The following is a 22,156-nucleotide window of genomic DNA, read 5'->3' on the forward strand; positions in this document are numbered from 1 at the left end:
TCTCTCTTTGTCTTCACCAAGCATCTCCCGGCAGAACAAATCCGGGAAGAGGAGACGCCTCCGGGAAAAGAGGCAGCGTGGGCTGCCCAACCGCCGGGGGGGGGGGCGGGTGCTGGGGCAGGGACCCGGACAAATAAAATACCCCTGGGGCGTTGCTCCTCTGGGAGTGCCGGGAACCACCAGCCGGGGAACACGGGGAGCCGGGGCGGAGCCACCCGGGCGGGGCGGCCGGACCACCCGCCTCCCCCGGCGCCTCCCCCGGCCCAGAACCCGGTGCTCGCCCGGTCCGGAGCGCGGCGGCATCGCGGCCATGGGCTCCCGGCTGAGCCGGCAGAGCAGCCTGGAGGAGGAGAGCACCGAGGAACCCTGCGCCGGCCGGCTGGAGGGCGGCCGGGGCGACTTCCACCTCTCTTCCCTGCTCCTCCACCCGCAGAAGCTGCCCGGGGTGCTGCGGAAAGCCTCGCCGGCGCCCTACGTGCGGCGGGTGGGGTGGCTGCGGGAGATCCAGGCCACCATCCGGGAGCACAAGCGGGAGCACGCCGTGCACATCCTCAGGCTGCTTAGGAAGGTAAATGATGCGGGCGAGCCAGACCCCGGGGTCGCCACCTCCGGGGCGGTACGGGCAGGATCAGGGCGGCGGGCAGGGCAGGCAACAAAGGGCTGTGCGCGGCGCGGGCGGTGCCGGCCGGGCCGGGGTCTGCAGCCTCCCCCCGCGGCGGTGTGGGGCGGGGAGCTGGGGTTTACACCCCCCTGCCCCTCGGCGGTGTGGGTTTGCAGGCCCCCGCGGCGGCGCGGGGTAGGCCGGGCTCCTTGTGCCGCCTTTCGCCGCTCCGTGCCCCAGTGGTGCGGGAGCCGCCTCACTCGGTCCCCGCCGCGGCAGGCGGGAGCGGCTGCGGGAGGCAACGCCCACCCTGGCTACCTACCACCTCGCCGTCTCCCCGCCCGGGCCGGGGGCAGCTGGCCCCGACTGCTGGGGGGGCGGGCAGCTGGGAGGAGGGCTGTGCTGCACGCAGGGAAAAGGGGTGTCCAGGCCCCAGCTGTCCCCATCTGCACCCCTCCATGCCAGCCCCCTGGGTGTGCTTAGGATTGGTGCCCCCCAGAGAAGAGCTACTGCCATCCCACTGCACCTGCCCAGCCAGGCTGGCCAAGATCTGACTTTTGTGAGCACCCAAAATGGTTTTGGAGAGGACCTCTGGGACAGCCTAGGCTGAGGGGAGAGGTAAAGGGGTCAGTGTATCAGTGGGAGCTTGTTTCTGTCTGCCACCATTCAGGAACAGAAAAGCCAGTGTGCAGACAGCGTGGTGCCAAACTGATGCTGAGGACAGAGCCCTGCTGCTGGAACAGAGCCATTGCCTCCATCGCTCAGTGCTACCCTCACTTTCCAGGCACACTCAGCTCCCGCAAACTGCAGACAAACCTGCAATCAATAGCACACGAGACAAATCCTCCCTCTGATTTGGACATAAAACACCATCGGTTCTTAGCTTATCATGTTGCTTCATTAGATAATAACCTACTTCATCTTGGGAACAATACAGGGTTTCTTGCCATAGCGGCAAGTAACCTTTGGGCGTGAGTACCTGGGAGCAGGGACTGGCTTGCTGGGATGCTTATACAGCTGTACTATCAGGAAGCTGCATTAACAGCCCTGTCCCTGCTCTGAATGTCCTGGGTTTTACAACACATCTAACAGTGGTGGTCAATGCCCTGGGCTACCAGCAAGTTGCACACTCATGAGTAAGAATTTACAGGACCAGAAATTACATTCTCTACTTTTCCTGTCCACTGCCTTAGTGTTCACATGAGGATCATTACTAGCACTGCAAAGACTCTTCTTGCCATGCATGTAGACAGATAAACTCTCAGCAGAAAGCCTGTATGTGTGCACCAGTGTGGCAGACTAGAGTTGAATAAGATTCAAAGGCAGTTTTGGAAAGGCACTATTACAAGAAGCTTGTGAAGAAAAAGCAGCAACCACTCACTTCATGAACATGGTAATGTAACATGAACAGACTTTTGTGGGGTATGCCAGAGGCCAGAACTACACGATGTCATTTTCTATAGTGCTCAGCACCTCTCCTTGAGACTGAAGCACTGAAATCCCCCACAGACCCTGGAGGTCTCCAAAGGTCCATCTGTGAACAGCCGGGTTTGAATGCTAAGTCATGGGGCCATCTGGAATGGAGGGTCATTTGTACACCCTCCTTTCAATGCAGCCTGCCATCTTGTTTCAGGATCAGCTAAGCTTCCATGCATCTGCACTGAGAATTACCATTCCTGAACACTCACATTTTGTCTACTGCCTTTCCACAGGGGAATGTTATGCCTGGTCCTCATCTCTGCCTGTCCATGTTGAAACAGTGACCCTCTGTTCATCTGCTCACGACAGAGCAGTGGGTCATGCATCCTGTGGTCACAACAGAGCCCCCCTCTGCAAAGTAAGACAAGAACCCATCCATCACCACCCCAAAGCCTCTGTTATTTTGTGTGCTCAGAGGTTTCAGACACAGAGGGCTACACCACTAACACACACCATACCCTTCAACATCTAAACACAACTGTCAGTCAGCCTGGGGTCATGTAATCAGAACCTGTCCTCTTCACATGTCCAATGTAAGCTTCAAAGACTACTGTGATCAGCCTTTTTTCTCATTTACAAATTTCCCTCACTCCTCAACTAAATTCAGCCCTAAGTTTGGTCCCCAGCATGTCCTTCCTTACACAGACTAGCTTACCTTGGCAGTAACACACTCTCAGGAGTCACGGATTAATGTGTCCCGGGTGAGGATCCGTTTGTTACCTGTAGAAAGAGAGATACCTTATTCACTCTAGGGGAGTGTGAGGATATTTAACACCATACCTCATCACTGTGCCTTGGGCCAGGGTGTCAAACACCCCAGAGAAGGCAGAGCAATGGTGGGACTGGAATTGCAGCCTCCCAAAATAAGCAGATACGCTCAGCCAGACCGGAGGACACAGGCTCCTGATGCATGCTGCCTGCTGCTCCCAGCAGACAAGACCTTGTCCAGCCCTGCAGATGCGCCCTGCAGGATGTAATTGTATCTGCCGGTGCTTTTTGACCTGTGGTCTGCAGACCACAAAGAGCTGTGGACTGCTCCTACGTTGTCAGGAGGGTGTAATAAAGTAAAGAAAGCAAGCCAGACAGAGCAGATCCACTAACAGAGATGCAAGATCCCAGCATCTTAGAAGACTGCACAGGGAACAACTGCAAATCACAGGTGTATATTCGCTTTGTACAGGAACACTTGGACAGCGCCTTTGGACATCATCTTACCAGTCTCTGAAAGACCCACTTGCAAAAGACAGACCAGCTTTCCTGCTAATCTAAGTGGGCATCACTCAGCTGAAGCCAGGGGAGACATTAGGCTTACACCAGCAAAAAGTCTGGTACAATCCAATTTCCCTGTGCTGAAACAATGGCCAAATGTCGTTTTTAAGATAACAGCACTAAGCCCACTGAACTAGCAAGACTTATAATGCTGCTGTTTGTAGCAACCCTTTCCCTTTAGATGGTACCAAATTTTCCATGAAATGAGAAAGAAAGAGAGAGAGGGGAAAAAAAACAAGTAAGATGAACCAGAAGATGTCCCTGGGCTAAGAATTTATGGACTATCAACATGAAGTGAATATTTACAGCTATATTATTTATAAAACCCTCACAGGCAGGATTTATAATGGGAATGCAGATTCATATTAATGGTATAGCTCCAACTGGGGGAGTTTAATTACTGCTCTGACATCCACTGCTGCATGCCCAGCCATGCCATCCTCTCGGCAGCTTTCTTCATCTGTGCCTATTACACTTGGCGTAGGAGGCTCCATTTCCCTGAAGCCTTGCAGTTAAGGGAGACATTGGCATGATGCCTTTGTATGCTTCTGGCTGACATCCAGCTGTGGTTGTCTGTCCTTCAGGACCAATCCACTGCTTGGGATCCCCGGTTGCTTGTGGGTATCATCTGTGAACAGCAATGGGGCTGTAAAGCATCTGATTTATTCTCCCTTTCTCCACCAGAGAGTCTCTTTGGTATTACGCTCTCTGCTCGATCCAAGCATATCCAGAGCAGGAGAGAATGGATACAGCACTGGCTTTGATTGCTGCTTAGGGTTAAGATCCCACACCTCTGACAGCTGTGGCTCCATCCCTGCTGGTGATGTGTGTGTGTATACCCAGCTTTTTTCCTCCCCCCCTTTTTTTTTTTTTAAGCTCTCAGTGCATCTTTCACTGGGTGGTGCCTGAAGCACACATTCAGTGGAGCAGCGCAAACATATGGGGCACCCATTTGCTTATTCATTTCTCCCAGCAGCAGCATGCAGAATGGGCAGAGGACTTGTTTCCTCCCTCAGCTGAGCCCCCTTTGTCAACTGAATCAAACCCAGCGCTATCCCTAGTAGGGAGCTTTTTGCTTTTATGTTTCTACTCCTGGGGTAATTTTTTTCTGCCCTTGGGGGGTATTTTCATGTGAGTATGTGAAAGACATTCCCAGATGCCTTTTTTTTCTTTCCACAGCTCTGTGGTACATCCTGATTGTAATAACTGTGTCATATATTAGCTCTTAGCTTTCCTCTTAGCAAGAAACAGCTTAATTCTTTGCAGTATCACCCATCTGGCCCCTGGGAGGGTTTTTGTTCCCAAGGATGCTGAGGTTTCTTCCAGCATGTCCAAAGGTGCCCCATATCCTGGTCCATGCCGGTAGGTTGCATGGACCACAGATGATCCCCTAGCTCACACTGTGGAAGATGGGAAGAGGACTCCCCGTGACTGTTGCATAGAGCTACCTATACATTTACTATTACAACCAAAAGACAATGCTGTCAGCACTTACCGAGAAATTCAAAGCACAGCTAAACTCATAGTGATGGGCAGAGCTTCTAGTCAGCCAGACAGGGTGTAAAGCAGTATCTAAGTATCTGGGAAAGGTTTAATTCTTCTGGAAAAGCTGAGATTGGAGAAGCAGGTTTAGAGCCAGCCTTCCTGCTCGGCTCCTTCAGCAGCTAGAAGCTGACAAAACTGTAAGTTCTCTGAAGCTAATTCTCTCTGGGCTCTAGCCAGCCTGGAAATTGCATCACTCTTGCCTTCCTGTGGTAGGTAGAAATAAGGCGGTCAGTGCCTAGGCTGACTATCTCAGTTTAACACTGCATCTCATTCAGCTCTCTGGCTGTCCACATCCCCCATCACAGCAATGCTGGGCCAGACACAGCTGCTTCGCCTTTGTTGGACAGTTTCCTGTATTGAGCAACCAGCTGGCACCTCATGGGATTTACTTTCTGGTTTCAAAACACGTCATGGTTATAGCTCCAAGGGAGCCTGTGTATCTGACTGACCACGTTTTTCTTGTAGGACCTGGGACTCGAAGGAACATTCCTCAATGAAGTGCTCTACAAAAACGCGACCTTCCTCAACTTGGTGGATCCCATCTCCCATGACTTGCTAATGAGCCTTGCTAGAGATCTGCAGTGTCCCAAAAAGGTGAACCTTTCCCTCAGCTCAATGGACATTTTGCGACAGAGCACTGATGCAAAGAGAGCCTTAATGAGGTGACTGGTTCTGGGTGGTGCTCTGCAATCCTTCAGAACCAGCCAGTGTACACCCTTGGAGTGGTGGCATACAGAATATTGTGTATATTTCTGTAGGAAACAGTTAAAACTACCCCAGAACACGAATGCAGCTGAAGGAGGGAGTGGTTATGTGCATAGAAATAAAGAATTTACTTTCCGCACCAATAGTAAGCTTGGAGACAGGGTACAGGCCAGGTAAAAATACATGGCACAGATGGGGGTGCCATATTCACTGGTATGCCCCAGAGGTTCAAAGCAGCTAGCTTATGGGGCTGCAGAGTGGAACAGAGATCTCTGCACCTCTGCCCAAACTGGTGCCTCTGTAGGAGGAGGACAAGAACCTCTCTCTTCCTGGGCCCTTTGCCATATGCAGTGGCCCTAACCCAGAATTACACTCCCCCTATAACCTCCCAGATCTCTGAGTAAAGAATGGTGCTGTAGGAATATAATGCAATTCAGGGTTCAAGAAGCAAGCGTGTTAAGTGCACAGTGTCCCTGCTCTGCTTCAGCACTTACTTTCAGAGAATGAGGAGAGCAGAGGCAAAAAAAGGCAAGGCTGAGTGCAGACAAATATCACAGATACCACAGTCCTGCTGCAACACCAGCATCTACTTCTGTTACCCTTTGCCACCACAAATACTTGGATTTGCAATACATCCATTTGCTCATCAGGCTTGGCAAGTGTCATGTTTGCTTTAAGGTGAGCAATAGAGTGAATTTCTTTACTCAAAGAGATATTAAGTACACACAGCTCACAGCTGCACCCTATGGAATAAATTGAATGCCTGGTGTAGGTTAGTGGGATTTCTAACCTTATTCCGCTACCTCCTGAGGCTCTCCGATAACAATTAACCATGAGGTCTCAATAGCCAAACTACATTTAGCCAAAGTTTAATCATCATTGGGCTGCAATGCAGCCTGAAAAATCTTCTCCTCAAGGGTAATTTTGGTGGAAATTTTACAAGCATCTCAAAAGGAAGGGGTTGGGTTGCAGCAGTAGTACTTCTTAACCATATTTCACTTGACCTCATCTCCAGCTGTTCTACCGGACCACCTCCAACTTCATGCTGTACAATGCCTTGCAGGGAGGCAGCATGAGGGGCCGTTACTCCAGTACCCAAGTGCCTAGCAGATAACACACTACAATTTTTATATACCTGCACATACCACCCCCTTCTCTATTTTTATGTCTTATAGATGCACATGCTTATCTGCACTGATACTTGTAGCATTATATAGGTAAGATTTTACTGCTTCCTAAGGAAGATGTTGAGCACCTGAGCTGCCCCGCAAAGCCAAAAGGAGTTTAATTAAGGGGTTGGAGAGACTCAGCACCCTACAGCACCAGCACCCTTCCCAGCACAAACATTGGCAGACCATGTCCCCTCTCTGACCCTGGCTGAGCATCTGGTGGGTGTTAACTGCATTACAGGCCAGCAGGCTGAGTGCAATTCCCAGTCTGTCAGTGGAAATTAAATCAGTAAGGACACGGGAAGGAACAGGAGGGTAATTCTCAGTTGTGAGCCAACAAACACTTGCAGAGCATTGTACCAGCTCCTGTGCTGAAGGCTGGTGTACACATACAACCACTTCAAAGGTTTGCTGTTCTAGGTTACAGCAGGGTGCCAGTTGCTGCCTTGCAAGCACAGTAGTAGTCTAGAACAAGGCACCTAACCCAAGGGCAAGGGCCAGTCCCTGTGGGGTTCCTAGGGGAACTGGGACAGGGATTGGAGTGCTCGGCTGAGCACTGAGGCTGGGATCCCTTTGCACCTGGCACAGCAGAATGGACACACGCTGGCAGCACACCCCTGGGGAGTTCAGCTGATTCAGTGACTGCTTAGGAAAGCCACAGTGCAGCTGTAGGCCCACAGTACGGCCCTTTAACCGCTTGCAATGAAGAATAAATTAGCATATTCCCTGACAGCTTTACTATATGTTTACCTATCAAATCCCTAAATGCACACGTTTCACCACGGCTGGAGGGCTGACAAATGGGAATGCAGGTGTCTGTCTGCATTTGGAAAATATGATAGAGAGGGCAGAAATCCCAGCCTTCAGCAGCTGCCGTTTGGCATTCTGCTTCACCAGAGGAAGAGAGGTGCCATTCAAAGTCATGGTGGTAGAGAACATGTGCAAAAATAAAGCCAGAGGCAACAGAAGCATCTCATGATTTCTCACCATTTCTCTTTCATCCTCTTTTCCTCTTCTCTTCATCTTCTCCCCTATATACATTTCCCTGCTCCACTGCTACCTCTGTTCCTTTCCCATCTTCCTCTGTCTTCCCCCCTTGCCTCCTGTTCTGCTGTGCTGTACACAGAGGCTAAGCTGTCCCTTTGCTTTCAGGAATATGACCCCTGGAAATCCTCTGACAGGATCTGCAGGCAGCTGATTTACCACCTAACTCCCCACTCAAAATGGCACCGGCACGGCATGCCCCGGAGGAAGTCCCAAGTGTGGTAAGCAGCCTGGCAGGGACAGTGGGAATGGGCACAGAGGGGGATCTGCCAGGCGAAACTATGCTGCAGCCAAGCACCATCCCAGTCTGCCACTACTGCCCTTCTCTGCTCAGTCTCTTAGAAAACCTCAGTCAGACAGCAGAAGGTCAGTGCCAACACCCCTCTGCTCGATCTGGTTTGCTGTTTACTGCTTTTTATGTAGTCTTACAGTTCCTCAACCTCTCCCAAGTGCATTGAAATCAATCCCACCGAAACGCTGATTGCACAGCACAGATGACCCTCCCGGCAGGGCTTGCAGGGTGTTTGGCCCTAGGAGCATGGTCAAAGCTGGCAGCCTTACAGATGCACACACCCATGCACCGAGCTGCGCCAACCCCCAGCTCTGCATTCCCCATTGTCCTTGTCTATCCCATGATAACTTCCCTGCCTGCAGAGAAGGTCTCCCATTATGAGGCACTACCACAAACTGATCACCGCATTCAGTAGGAACCACTTGGGGGGGGGGGGGCTGGCAGAGAGGTGACCGTCCTTACTTACCTCCCACTTCTCTGCCTGGACCAAAGATGATGCAGAGAGCCTCACACGCAGGGAACCTGACTCAAGACACAATGGCCACAGACAGCTACCGGATGGCAGCTGCTTTCCACTGCTACAAACCTATTCAGACATCCACACTTGTTCTTTCCTTGGCACTTGCTGGCTTTTCTAACGAGATAAAGAGCAATCCCTACTTCTTTCAAATTCACCCCTCTCTCCTCATTTTCTTTGAGCAAAGTCTGTTCTGTGACACAGATCACCAGTGCTGAAAAGAAGACGGAGAAGTGACTAAGAAAAGAGGAGCTCATGTCAGCTCCATTAACTTCACAGGAATAAGCGCAGGATTGGGTAAAAAGAAACGTAAAAAATAGCAGCACAATGAGAAAGGCCCTGGGCTTTCCTGAGACTTTCAGAGTCTTTGATGCATGTGCCAGCAACTTAAAATCCCCCATGGGAATTGACATTTCCATCGTACCTTTTGCTCTGACTCCAAGGTAGATCCCTAGTGCATCTTAAGGAATAAAATCCTTAATACCATGATTTCCAGGCCATCTGCCTCTCATACCTGTAGCCCCACTTTGCCACTGAATCTGAGCCCTCTGGGACTCTCAGTACTCTCATCCTCACCACCCCACAGTGCAGGACTGTTCATGCCAGTTTGCAGGTGGGAACCACAGCACGGAACAAGACCGAGGGACCAGAGCTGAGCAAGTCCTTTTCCAGACCCACTCAGATGACGTTTTCCCCTATGGGATCCTGCAGAGCACTGGAGATGCAGGATGCAGAGAGCAGGTCTGACCTCATCCCCGTCCCCTCCCAAGACATAGAAGAGAGGCTTAAAGATAAGAAGTTCTGGAGACAGGGAGAGCTCTAGAGAGGGTGGCTGTCTCCATTCCTTTCCAAGCTCCCTTTTTCTGAAACCTGTCCTCATTCTGGTCCCCCAAGTGAGAAATCCCTCCCTGCTGCTACCTAACTCAACCCTCTGCCCCCACACTCCTGTTTGCAGGTAGAATAAACCTCTCCTCCAGTTGGAGAGTCAAACTGGAGGTACTCTTTCTGATTGCACAGCCCAGGGAGAGCAACGGACTGCCTGCTGCAAACTCATCACTTACTAATGACACAGAGAGCAGGTCTGTGGCCACAGAAAGAGCTCTGGGTCCCATGAGCCCAAATCCCACACAGAGGGGTCAGCCCCAAAGTACTGGCCAGTTACAGAGCATCTGTGAGCACAAGCAGGGAGAGGGCACCAAGGCAATGCGCGATGGAGGGAAATACAGGTCTAAAACAGGTGGCCCCGCCTGGCAGCCAGGCCTCGCTGCAAGGTGTTACATAAGGCACAAAATAATTTTGATTAAATATTAAACAGCAGAGATTCCTTTTTCAAGACTGGAGAAGAACTAGTTTGCAGCAAAAAGCATCTGCAGAGTTGGCATCCGAGGCAGCTGCAAGAAAATGGATGTTGCCAGTAGCAGGAAGGCAAGAAATAGCTGCTTCAGTTGGAGATACCAGGGCATAATTTTGTCCAGGCAGGCTGCTTTTACCTGATCTGAATTCTCCACTTCCCTCTGTCTGCAAGTGAGACTATTTTACTAAAATCTCTGTCCCTGAACCTGTGCCCTTGGCTTGCACCCTTCCTGCCTTCAAGGTCCCGTAAAAAGCATAGGTGTAGCAGCAATACTTTGAGAGCATTTCTAAAATCCAGTGGGGACTTGGGACAGCAGAGAGGAATCAGTGCATGGAGGCCACATTTCGGAACTGAATTCTTCTCTGGCTTTTGCAGTCTCCTGGGCTTTGGCTTCTGGCTTTCACAGACCTGATGCAGTACACCCTTGTTCTCTTCCCAAACGTGATTTCTGCTTTCTGGCAGCATGTCAGATGGGTCCAGGAGATAATTAACAAGACCAGCCATACAGAGAGCTTAGAGCATCTGCCCTGCCAGGTTTTAATTACGTTTGGGCCATTATGGAGATGTGGTATGGGAGAAGGAAAGGGGACCTGCAATACTGGAGCTGGATCACACATCAGGTGTTCCTCTCCACCGCCAAAGAGCGAACCAGCAGGTCAGAAACAAACTACCTGTAGTTCATCCCCATCTACTCTCAGTGGGACCCAAAATATCCAGCAACTGACCCAGCAAACCTGAGCCACAACTCAAAGCAGAAAGAATAAGATACATTTCTTCAGGTGCTCCTGTTTTGATACACAGCAACACCAGGACATCTGGAACTGTAAACTCTATTAAAAACCAATCATACTTCCATCAAGCAGGAACAATCTTATGCTATTCATGCTATAGAGCCCAACCAAATACTAAATTTTCACAAATAGACTAAGTCAGCAAAACATCAAACATGAGAGCCTCCAGACACACAGATACATTCCTCTAGACCTCCTTAACCACAAACCTGCTTCCACTATCACCTTAAACACTGATGTATTCATGTCAGGTCTATGACTGCAGCAACGGTGCAGTGTGCCTTGCACAGGACACAGTGGGCTGCTGTTCATCCTGTTTAGCCATTCCTCTAAAGAGCTACTGACAGAAGTGACTGTAATATAGCACCTAGCCCTGAGTCTGGGAGAGAAGTCAGGCCACATGCTATTATCAGCTGAATGCCCCAGGCCAGAAGCAGAGGCTATACAGAAATGGGGAAGGAAAAAGCTTATTGCAGCACAGTGGACTTAATGCAACAGCAGATGAAGCAAGGAGGAGAGATCCAGCCTAGGCCACGTCTGGTTTCTCTCCTTGATTAAACTGTCAAGGTGATGCTGGGAGGCAGTTTGCCCTCCACATCCATGCTAGTGGGTTCTCCAGAATGGCTGCCTGCATTGAACAATGAAACGTTAGCAGTGTCAGCTGTGCGGCCACCCAAAGAGACTATTTCAGCTGCCCAGGTGATACTCGGACAGGTTTGCCACACTGAAAGCAGAGAGTTCTATTCTCCTTTCCTGCAAAATCCTACCACAGATCTGCAGTTTCCAGTCAACATCCTGCATCCCACCTTGCAGCTGACCCTGCTTGGGTTGGCTGCCTGCTCAAACAGGGAAGTCAAGCTCTTGGGGGATTTACTGGGGGTTTTAAAATTAAAAACTCAAAAGCTAGATAAGATTTCTACAGCAGGGACCAGCATGACTTTACTGCACAGTTGTCAGTCCCTGATATCCTAATGGGAATTCAGTTTTAGCACCATTTTACAGTTGCATAGATCACTCACACTTAATGAGCAGAATACATCCTGGAGTGTTGTACAACTCCAGCTTCACTTTCTCATTAAGTTGACATTTATAGTGTAAAGAGTAATGGATTAAGAAATGCTCCTCTCTGCAGACCTAGGCTTTTTAGGCTATCAACACCTTTTTGTAGTGTTTTGTCAGATGCAGAATTTTTGGATGTTATTAATTCTTGTTTTCAGAAGTCTTGAAGATTCCTTAATTCAGCATTGCAGGAGAACTACATATTCTGCTGAAAGTGCCTGAATCCAAGAGATGTATTACTTTTTGAGGGCAAAGCCACACTGGACTGCAATTCAGAATGGAGAGAGAAGGGTACCAGGCGAAGGCAGCGTTTGTCTAGAGAGCTAGATCACAGCCTCGTACTGCAATCAAGAAGCTGTGGATTACAACTGAGCTGTCTTGGCAAAGCACTTGGGTCTAGAAGACTGCAAGGAAACAGCTCTAAATGCAGGACACTGATAGAGAGATAGACAATGAGTGAAATAATGGAGGCTGGGTGGCAAATGGTTGCTAAAAGGAATCAGGACAGACCTTGTGCCTATATGACTTTTACACAGTTGAAGGTCTGACAAGGACAAAGGCTGACTTTTAAAATGAGGAGGTAACATTATTCCCTGCTTTGCTAGGATGGGCCTAAATAATGAGGGGAAACAACCAGAGGTCTTGGACAGATCAAGTGGCAGCAGGAAGGTGGCCAAGGGTTCACAGCTCTCTTGAACACACCTTCAAGGACAGAGTGAAGATAACAGCAGAGCCAGGAGGAGAAGCACTCAGCTGCATCATTAGCTACAAATATCCATGTCCCATCCCAGTTGCAGAGGGAGCGTGGTAGGAGAAAGGCCACCTTTGCACTCCCTTCTCTCCACAGTGAGGAATCTCCCCACAGTTGATCAAAAGAGCTTGGGTGCAAGGATAGAGATGTGACTAAGGGACTTCTCATGGAATTGGCCTGTTTGTGCACTGCCTCCATCTTTACAGAGGTGCTGGGCCCAGCCTCAGAATCACTTGGGCTGGGTTAGTCTAGGTCAGTGCTTTTGAGGCTTCTTTCCTTTTTCGTGTCTCACTAAGAGGCAGCTAAAGCCAGCCCTGCACAGCAGCACCCTGTGCCACAGGGAAACAAAGCAAGCAGATAATGCTAAGCAGGCGATTAAAAAGCCCAGAGTCCATCCCCTATATCACTGCTCAAAGCAGAGAAGCCATCCAAACATGCCTGTCACTAGGTTCTATGCAAGGAGTATCAGCCAAGAGATACCCAACTCATGGCTAATTAGCCACTAATTACACAGCCAGTACCTGTTAATGAAGGAGGAGATGCACAGTGATGGGAGGAGTCTCTGGCATCAGGAAAATTTTACATTTGGAGGCAAATTAAATGTAAAAATAAGAGAAAGGGGTAAGAAAGCTGGTCATTCCCCAGAGAGACAGGCAGGGAGTAGCAGGCATCCCTCATTACTGAAATCCTGTCTCTTACTGTCTCCTCCCAGCCTCTCTCCATAGCATGGAGACAAGGAAATGAGGCTGGGACTCCAGGAACCTGAACACTCTTGGGCTGAACAAGCTCCTCCAAACCCCACAAAGCTAACAAGAGACCAGGCACCGCTGTGGCTGCTGCAAGTCCCACCAGAGCAACAATCAGGAGCCATTACACCCCTTTCCTGCAGCCAGCAAGGAATTTAGCTGATCAGCAACAAGTTGAATGAATTCAGTGCTAATAGTGTGCTGAGCCCTCAGTTTCATGGACTCAGAGAAGCACCTGGAAGAGGGCCTAAGGGTTAGGTCCCTTGGTGCAGGTCCTTGCAACAAACTAGCAATTAATTTCAGGTCTCTTAACTGTTTAATCGCAAAACAGCTCTGAATTTGCTGACATTAGCCAAGTTCCCAGGAGGCAGCAACAGTGACTGAACCTTATGTGGGGAGAGGAAGATTTTTATCCCAGAAAAAAGCCAAGGGAGGCACGAAATGGTTTCATCCCTTTCCCGACCCACATTTCTGATTGAGACATAGAAAGACTTCTTCCAACACCTGCATGTCCCTCAGACCCCTATGCTGTCTGGACTGATCCTGGGTGGATCTCAGATGGTCAGGCTCATGGTACAGCCTGGGGACAGCTGGCAAATGTCCGGTGAAGAGTAGAGGTGGCACCTACAGAAAGATTAATTGGCAGTGAGGGTGGAAGGAAGACTGCCTGCATGTCAGTGGGAGAAAGGCCAGACCCCAAGGAGGGAGTTTGGAAAATGCAAGGAAAAAACTTGTTTGACACAAGAGAAACAAGGAGATGTACCTAGAAGAGCTCTCATCCCTCAGCAGGGCTGGGCAAGGGTTGCAAGCAGGGTGCTAATCCCTTATAAACAGGAGCAGCAGGCACCATTCCTCACTGTATGCTGCATCTAGCTCCAGGAAGGCAGTACGGGACAGGCTGCTGATTGCCTTTGCTTCTTGCTCAAAGTTTCACAGAATTTCTCACTTGCAGCCATTTCTCCAGCATCTGGGGGAGTAGGGGTTTGTTTCCTCTCTAAGTTTGCTGCAAATAATACAAACACAGTCTGCTTCCCTGCACCCAAGGTCCAGATCCTTGTTAGATGCAAATCCCCACAATTATAAATCTGCACACAGCACCAGTTGCAGTAGCATTAGGTTAATCCAGCCTCCAGTGCTTTGCAGTCCTCTGCCCACAAGTCCCACAGGCATCAAGAGCCATGTCGCTAAGTAGCTGTTTTGTCTCACACAAAGAAAAAAAGCTGCTGCAGCTGAAGCAATCTTTAAGCCTATTTTACTTGCAGAAATTAGGGGATAATATAATAAATGACCCATTTCCCTGGAAGTAAACCTGGCATTTTCTCAGCTGCTGCACAAGTGTCTGAGAGCTTGGGGTCCTCTGTATCATGCCCCCTGTGCCCTCCCCTCCCAAAGAAAGAGAGCTCAGCAGATCACAAAACCCCCCCCAAGAGTCAGATATTTCAGAGTAAAGCATCTACCCACATCTCTCTGTCCCTTTTCTGACAACAGACATATTTACCTCTGTTAATAAACAATAGAGAAGGAATGGTCAGCTATTCTGTGCCCTGCCCCAGAGATGGCATTTAGCTGCACCTCCTGGAGCTGCACAGGAACACCAAGGAGGCGCGCAGGAGAGCTGCCAGGGTTCAAAGCATGCGTGGGGCATCAGGTCTTATGCTTCAGCACTTACCAGAGAGCTGCAGCATTAGGTGCTATGTCCTCCAGGGCAAGGCTTCTACAGACACAACTCTATAAGGGAGGCATTTTTACAGACAAGAGAACAGTTTAGACACAGGAGGAGCACACAGTGCTGAGACAGGAGGCCCAGAGTCACCCTGGCAGGTATAGCAATGAGGGCAAAAGGAAGCAGCAAAAAACACAGGAAAGAAAAACAAGCCAGCAAAGGAGGCAGGGCAGGCAGCCCCTGGCACAGGACAGGAGGTTTTAAGCACATTCAGCCAGGAACAGTCCAGTCTGGAGAATCAATTACAGGGAGATAATTTGTCTCCTTGATTAAAACCTCCTTGGGCTATTGGCTTGTTGCTGGGGGGAGGAACAGAAGGTACCTGCTCTGGTCAGAGCACGATCCATGACTTATTACTGCAGTCCCTGCAGAGCTGTCAACAGGAGGCAAGGCTTGACAGGAGAAGACAGACAAGCATATTGCTTCTGTCCTCCTTACATTTCCCTTCACTTACCACTGTCTGCACTCAGAGCCAAGTCATTCGAAAGGGGACCCCAAGAGCCATTCAAACTTGTCTCCTGTTGCAGACACAGCAGGAAAACCAGCACCTGAATGCTGAGGCTCTGCAGAGGGAGCGGTGCTGGCTCAGACATGCCCTCCAGTGGTCCCCACTCCAACCTGGTTCCCATCCCAAACTGGGAGCTCTAAGGCTCGTTCCTTGTAGCTTTACAATAGCAAGGTCAGAGGAGGCTTTGCACAGACTCAGATAGGGCTTGGGGCCAGGGGGGTGTCCCTATGTTTATGTGTCCTTTCTGGCCCCCCAGGATCTGCCATGGGCATCACATCCATGACAGGATAGCACTGGAGAAGAGAATTTCCAGGAGCCACAGGCTGCATTCGCACAAAACAGACACTGACTCTATGCTGTTTATTCTGTATCCCCTCACACCCCCAACAAAGTCTTACTCTAAACCAATACAGGCCAGAGAAAGCTTCTGCCTCATCTCTTGTACTAGCCCCGAATGGATTTAGGGGGCTACTTCCCCTGTGCAGTCAAGTTACACTCAAGATTAATTTCTTCCTGCTTAATCTGACCAACATGAATACATACCTCCACTGGGAATTTCATACTTTGTTGTGCTAGAACAATCAGCACTCCGTATCAAGCACCCAGATAAACATCTAGCACAGCAAAAGGGATAACATTGTTCCAGGGGAGAGCTGAGACTTCCAGGTTTGAGGCTAGTCCCTGACAGATTTTCTACAAATTGAACCCTCTTTTGTGGTAGATTGTACTACCCCGCTGCCAGTGGTTGGTGACAAACTATACACATGCACACACACAAAAAAGCACACATTGTTTTTCCAGGAGAGTTGAAGAAATACAGCCCTCAGGCAGCTTGAGCTGGTGTCAAGCATCCCTTGGATTACCAGAAAAAGGTAGGCTAGCCCAGTGCCATCCAGACTGCTGCATACGTAGTTCACAACTCCTACTGCTATTACAGCAGCTAAGAGAACCACACCGTTGCTACAAGCAACATGGTTGATTAATTCTTCACAATCCTGTCTCTGGGCCCCTGATATTGGAGAGATATCAAGTACCATCTTCAAGTGAAGGTCCCTTGGAGAACTCATTTCTGTGCTTTCAGACCAGTACATCAGTCTCTGCTGTTTGTCACTACAGATAAGCACTGCACCCCTTGCCCCTCCTGCGATCCACTGAGGAGTAGTCTGGGTGATATAAAGTGTAAACATTTAGCAAGTAATACATAAGGCTCTTCAAAACCTTTTGGTCTGAATATAAGTTATTCTACCTCACTACCATGAGAACTCATTAGCTCAAATGCATGCTGGCAAATACCACCTCAGCCTCGCACAGTGAATTCCCATGGGAAACACAAGGACGCATAGAAGCGTGCTTGAACAAAGTGATGTTAAACCCAGAGCTGGAATTTGCGGGCTTGAGAATTGACAGGGCAGACCACAAGGTCTTTCCACCTCATGCTCCTACAACGAGGCACAGCTGCAGGTTTGCCAGTGTTGATTGTGTCCATGAAGGGCTGTTGCCTGCACTGATGTACATTTATTCACTTGTGTTATCACATGCTCATAGGGGATTTATTAAGGGCTAAAATTTCCAGGATGCCATGAACTGCATATGTAAAGCAAAGCTCTAGAAGCAGCATCACAGCTGCTCCCCAACTGCAGAAGGGCCTCGCAATGCTAAGGCTTGTAGGGTCATTCTCACCTGCCACAGGAGCTCCTGCGGTGCTGCAGCCTCCTCCAAGGAAATTGCACATTCCCATGTACCCATTGCTCTCAGGGACTGTCTGTGCCACAGGTGTGCAGGACGCTACAGAGAGCCAGATAGGAAGAGTGGGGACTTTCAAATTGGTGGTTAATTCTTAACCCACCCTGCTCCTCCCAAGCTCAACAAGGCACTTATAGGCCCACTGAGCACATGATTAATGACACTAGTGGGGGTCCTACTAAGGCTCCCATATCCTTAAAGTTAGATGTGTCTGAAAGGACAGCAAGACTAATATCATTTACACTAAGGGATTAGGTTCTCTTATATTACACCACCACACATTTCTACTCAATCTTGCAACATATCCCCACCAGCTCCTACAGCCCCACAGCTCCCACTTCTCAGCACTCTCACAAACCCACAGTCCATCATAAAACTCCACATCCCACTCCCTTTGCATACCCAACAGCCCCACAGCACAGCTTTGCCTGCTGTACAGCTTGCCTACCTCCTCCTCACTCCACTTGCTAGGCAGACACCAAAAGAAATGGTTAAACCCATCTCTAGATTTCTTTTAGCACCCTTATGCCCTCCCCGCCTCCTCACAGCTGCAGCAGATCCCAGTTGATCTGCTGACCACAGAGACCCAAATAGGCAGCCACTGGTGCTGCTTACTGACTAAGTGCTGCTTGGGAAAGCTTTTAAAGGGACATGCAGTAAATCCACTCTTGGAGTGTGGTTTGCCTATAGATGGTTTTCCTGACAAAATATCAATTTCTCAGCCTTTTAACGCTGCTGTCCTCTGCAGTAGCCCTGCAACATAGTCTGTTGGCAACAGACCTTGTCATTCACCTGGAGAGGTGGCACACAAGCAGCCCCCGCACAGTGCACTTGGAAATTTTGCTTGCCTTGGTTATTTTTACTTTCTGTGCATGAGCATCTGTACATGCACATACAGACAAACCCTTTCAAATGTGCTAGTGGAGGACACTTTAACATCCTATGTTTAGGCAGTTCTGGCAAAGTTTATGTGTAAGTGCTGAGAAGATACAGGAAAGCCTCAGGACACAGTCTGCCCAGAAGCACGGTGCAAACCTTGAACTTGTTTCCCAGATGAGCTCCATTAACCCTTTGCTTAACGTTTCTTAATGAGTTCTCCCCTGTCCCAAGTGATCTGTCACTTGGGTGAGAGATGGATGAGAGTGGTCCCCTTAGTGATCTCTCTCTCTCTCTCCCCCGCTTTCCATCATTAGCCTGAAGACCAGCCTGCAGAAGAAGGTGAGCCAGGACTCCATGGATTTGTCAGGGATCCCCCTGACCATGCGGGATGTCCACCGCATGGCCTACTACCTGCAGAACAACGGGGACCACCTCACCTCTGTGGACCTGAGCTTCACTGAGCTGAACGATGACATGGTGCGCCTGCTGCTACCCTTCCTCTGGGCACTACCCAAGCTCACTCACCTTTCCCTCAATGGCAACCGACTGACACGGGCGACCATGAAGGAGCTGACTGACACCATGAAGGACATGAACAAGTTCCCTTGTCTGGCCTGGGTTGACCTTGGCAACAATGTGGATGTCTCCTCCATGCCACAGCCGTTGCTTGTGGGCCTGCGCAAGCGTCTCAGCCAGCAGACCACACTGCCTACCATCTATGAGGCGCTCGACTGCGACTCAGAAATCTCCAGCGGGCATGAGGGCAGCCAGCCAGAGGACGAAGCAGCAGGAAGCACCCCGCCACGTGCTTTCTCTCAGCAGGGCTGTGAGAGATGACTGGCAAACAGGCCAGCACTGGCACACTGAAGCCGCCCCAAGGAGAAGTCTTGAGTACAAATGTCAAGCAGAGGGCCAGCTTTACTGACTTCCTTTGGCTCTTTTCTCTTGCCTTCCCTGACATCTCCCCCCCGACTTGTTGTGAGACAAAAGCCTGTCATCCACCCCCAACATGCTCCGCTCCCTCCCCTCGCTGCCAAACCCATCACCCATGTTCCAGAGAGGAACCAGTGACTTACAGTGAACCTGGTCCCCAGGCAGGGTCTCACTGGAAGACGGGAAAAGACCTGTCGGAGTCAAGAATATCCTCCAGCAGCCATTGGGTTGAGGGAAAGGGATGGGGGGGAACCTAAAACAGAAACAGGCTTGTAGGTTATGTCCTTTCTTCCTTTTCCTATGCACCTGGGAAACCTTGGGACCTGCAGCCTTGAGTGTGAAAGGAGGTACCCCAAGAGCCTAGCTGTTGTGGAGCTTAGTTGAAGGGCTCAGAGGCCAGAGCTGGAGCCCAGCAATGTGTCTCCCTCTTGTGTCTGGCTCCTTTTGTTTTTTTCCTATTGTGTGTTTTGTATTAATGTCTGAACAAAGGGACTTGGTCAGAGACCATTGGATTGCATAGGCTGGGGCGGACACATGGCTTGGAACTGCAGCATCAGGATATTTGCTGTGTGACCGGGGTGAGAGGGCGGGGAAGGAGGTATGTGTTGGTGGGAGCACGGGGGATGGGATGAGTGGGGATGGGATGAGTTGGGATGGGATGGGAGGAGGGGGGAGGAGAGGAAGGGGGAACAGTCTGGTGGATTAGCAGGATTGGTTTCAAAAGCTGTGCTTTGGTACTAAAATTACAAGTTCCAAGTGAAATTGAGGAAAAGCAGACAGCCAAGTCCATAACTGCGTCACTAGAGGAGCAAGCAGTGAATGTGCCAGAGGTGGACACTTCCCAAACTAAAGCGCAAAGCTTTGGCTCCTTGTACTACAGACATGACATGAGCAGCTGCATCACCATTTCCAATGCTGTCCAAAAACCAAACCACTGATGCAATATTTCTAGTGTTTTCCACATTGCTCATGCCCTATGTAAACATAATAAACAGTTCTCTTGGACATGAGTGTGAAGCACTATGGAGTCTGAGTATCTGGGTTGTTCACAAACCGAGCCAGCAGCCTAGACACTGCAAGAATATGGACTGGGAATGCTCACGCAGTGCCTCAGCAGTGCAGGAGAGGATCAGCAGGTACTGTTCACACTGGTGAGAGTGGTTCATTCCTCTAAGGAAAGTGAAACGCGGATGTTCAGTTGTGGTAGGCTGCCGCTCTTTGTGTTGCAAGGTGCTGATACAAATAAAGTGATCAAACTTTAGCTGATGTGTCAAAGTCCTCTCAATTATCTGTCCCCACAGGGATTCAGAGAACAGCTAATGTTTTTGAAAAAGTTAAAAGTTAAAGAAATCAGACATAGTAAGCCATATATATCCTGGCCTTCCTACATTAACAATGGCAACTTTGCCTTCTCTACTGATTCTCTCTGGGAGTCTCAACACATATAATCAACTCATATAGTAAGCCACACAAATCCACATGAAATAGATACACCTTTCATGCTCCTTGCTGATTTTACAAGACATTGCAAGCAGCAAATTGGTGATATTTATCAAGTGATTTATCCCCTTGGGACCAAGATTGTGAGAGCACTGGGATGGTATCAGTGTCTCTGATCAACCACCAAAAGCCCCAAATAAATCCAGTCCCCTGAGGAAGAAAGCTGGGTTTAGAGACTGTGCTAACTATTACAACCTGACACTGCAAATGCTGGACCCAGTCCCATTTGCACTCCAGTCACCAGAGCAAGACCTCGTTACCTTCATCTTGTTAATGTGCAAACAGAAGTGTAAAGTCTCTGTCCAGCTGATGAAAAAGAACAGAAGATACAATAAGGTAAAGAAAATATAGCTAGGGGCAGGTGCTAGCTACCCCATCCCAGTGGAGATGGGAGAGAAAAGGCCCTGAGATAGCCAGAATATGATGTTTGGCCAGGAAGATGGGGAACAGGGAGTGCAAATGCAGACAGGCTCCAGCACAACCCAAGGTGGGAAGGGAGCATGTGCTCCCCTGCACAGCTGTCACCCAAACCCACTTTTTAGCCCCTCTACTGAATCTGGAGAAGTGGAGTAATTTCTGTGGAAAAGACTGCATTTGGAGATTGTTTTGCAAAAGGCAAAACAGAGCTGCTCAAGTGGCCATTCCCATTACTGGGCGAAGGGCCGTGCTGCTACCAGAGGTCACCACCTGCCTCTCTTCTCAAAACTTGTTTTTCCCTTCTCAGTGTGGTATCTGTTTTCTCCCCGCTGTGGAAGAGATGGTATTAATTTTTTCTTTTTTGTCTTTTCCTTCCAAAATACCTTTCAGCAAAAATGAAAAGTATTTCAAATGTCAGCAAGATCTACTTAAACTCTTGCAGTCTAAGCAGAGCAATACTCTGTGCCAGGAAGAAAACTCAGGCACAAAGCATTTAAATGAAGGCTTGGAGCCGCCTGGTGAGTCAGTGGCATAGCTAGAAAGAGGGAGCCGGGGTGCTGAGCATTCGGTCTTTGGCTCTGAACACTGTCTCCATAAGGCTCTGCATCAAGGCATCTTCACAGCTTTTCCATAACCATGGCACTTCCCCAAAATGAGGCAAGCCCCCAGTATGCAGCCCACCACTGATGCAGCTCTTCCCTGCAGAGTCCCTGGCCCAGGCCCAGGGACGATCTGTGCAGCCTGTTTCCAGCTCTGCTGAAAGTCGTGGTTTTGGTCTGAGCTGTGCTAATCAGGAGGATGGAGATGAGACATTCAACCCCTTACAAGCGAATTCTGTGCTAATCATTGGAGATGCCTGGCTGCTAGTTGGCAGCTCCAGGAGCTGGAGATAAAGCATGGCTTGAAACAGGCTGGTTCAGCTGAGCAGCTGTGGGATCCGTGTTTATTCCTCCATACGCACTTGGTTGCTTTGCCATAGAAATCTCCCCATGGAGAACTAGTTGTGAATAAATACACACAAATGCAAATGATGAGGTCCTGGCCTAGGAAACTGCCACAGCTTCTTGGATGAACTCCGATGGGCTGCCACTTAGCTGTGGAGAAACTATCACAGCACACCCAGCCGTTCCC

General features: G+C 49.6%; 1 protein-coding gene across 1 annotated transcript; it reads left to right on the plus strand.

Moving 5' to 3' along the window:
• Positions 1-310: 310 nt before the first annotated feature.
• On the plus strand, positions 311-19,012 carry LRRC75B (leucine rich repeat containing 75B; the record flags this gene model as incomplete). The annotated part of the gene is made up of 4 exons (XM_082007563.1): positions 311-568; positions 5,360-5,488; positions 7,921-8,033; positions 18,490-19,012. The coding sequence occupies 4 exons, from the start codon at positions 311-313 to the stop codon at positions 19,010-19,012; spliced, it is 1,023 nt and encodes a 340-aa protein (XP_081863689.1).
• Positions 19,013-22,156: the final 3,144 nt, after the last annotated feature.

Source organism: Phaethon aethereus (assembly GCF_964289735.1).
Source record: "Phaethon aethereus genome assembly, chromosome: 17".
Lineage (NCBI taxonomy): Eukaryota > Metazoa > Chordata > Aves > Phaethontiformes > Phaethontidae > Phaethon > Phaethon aethereus.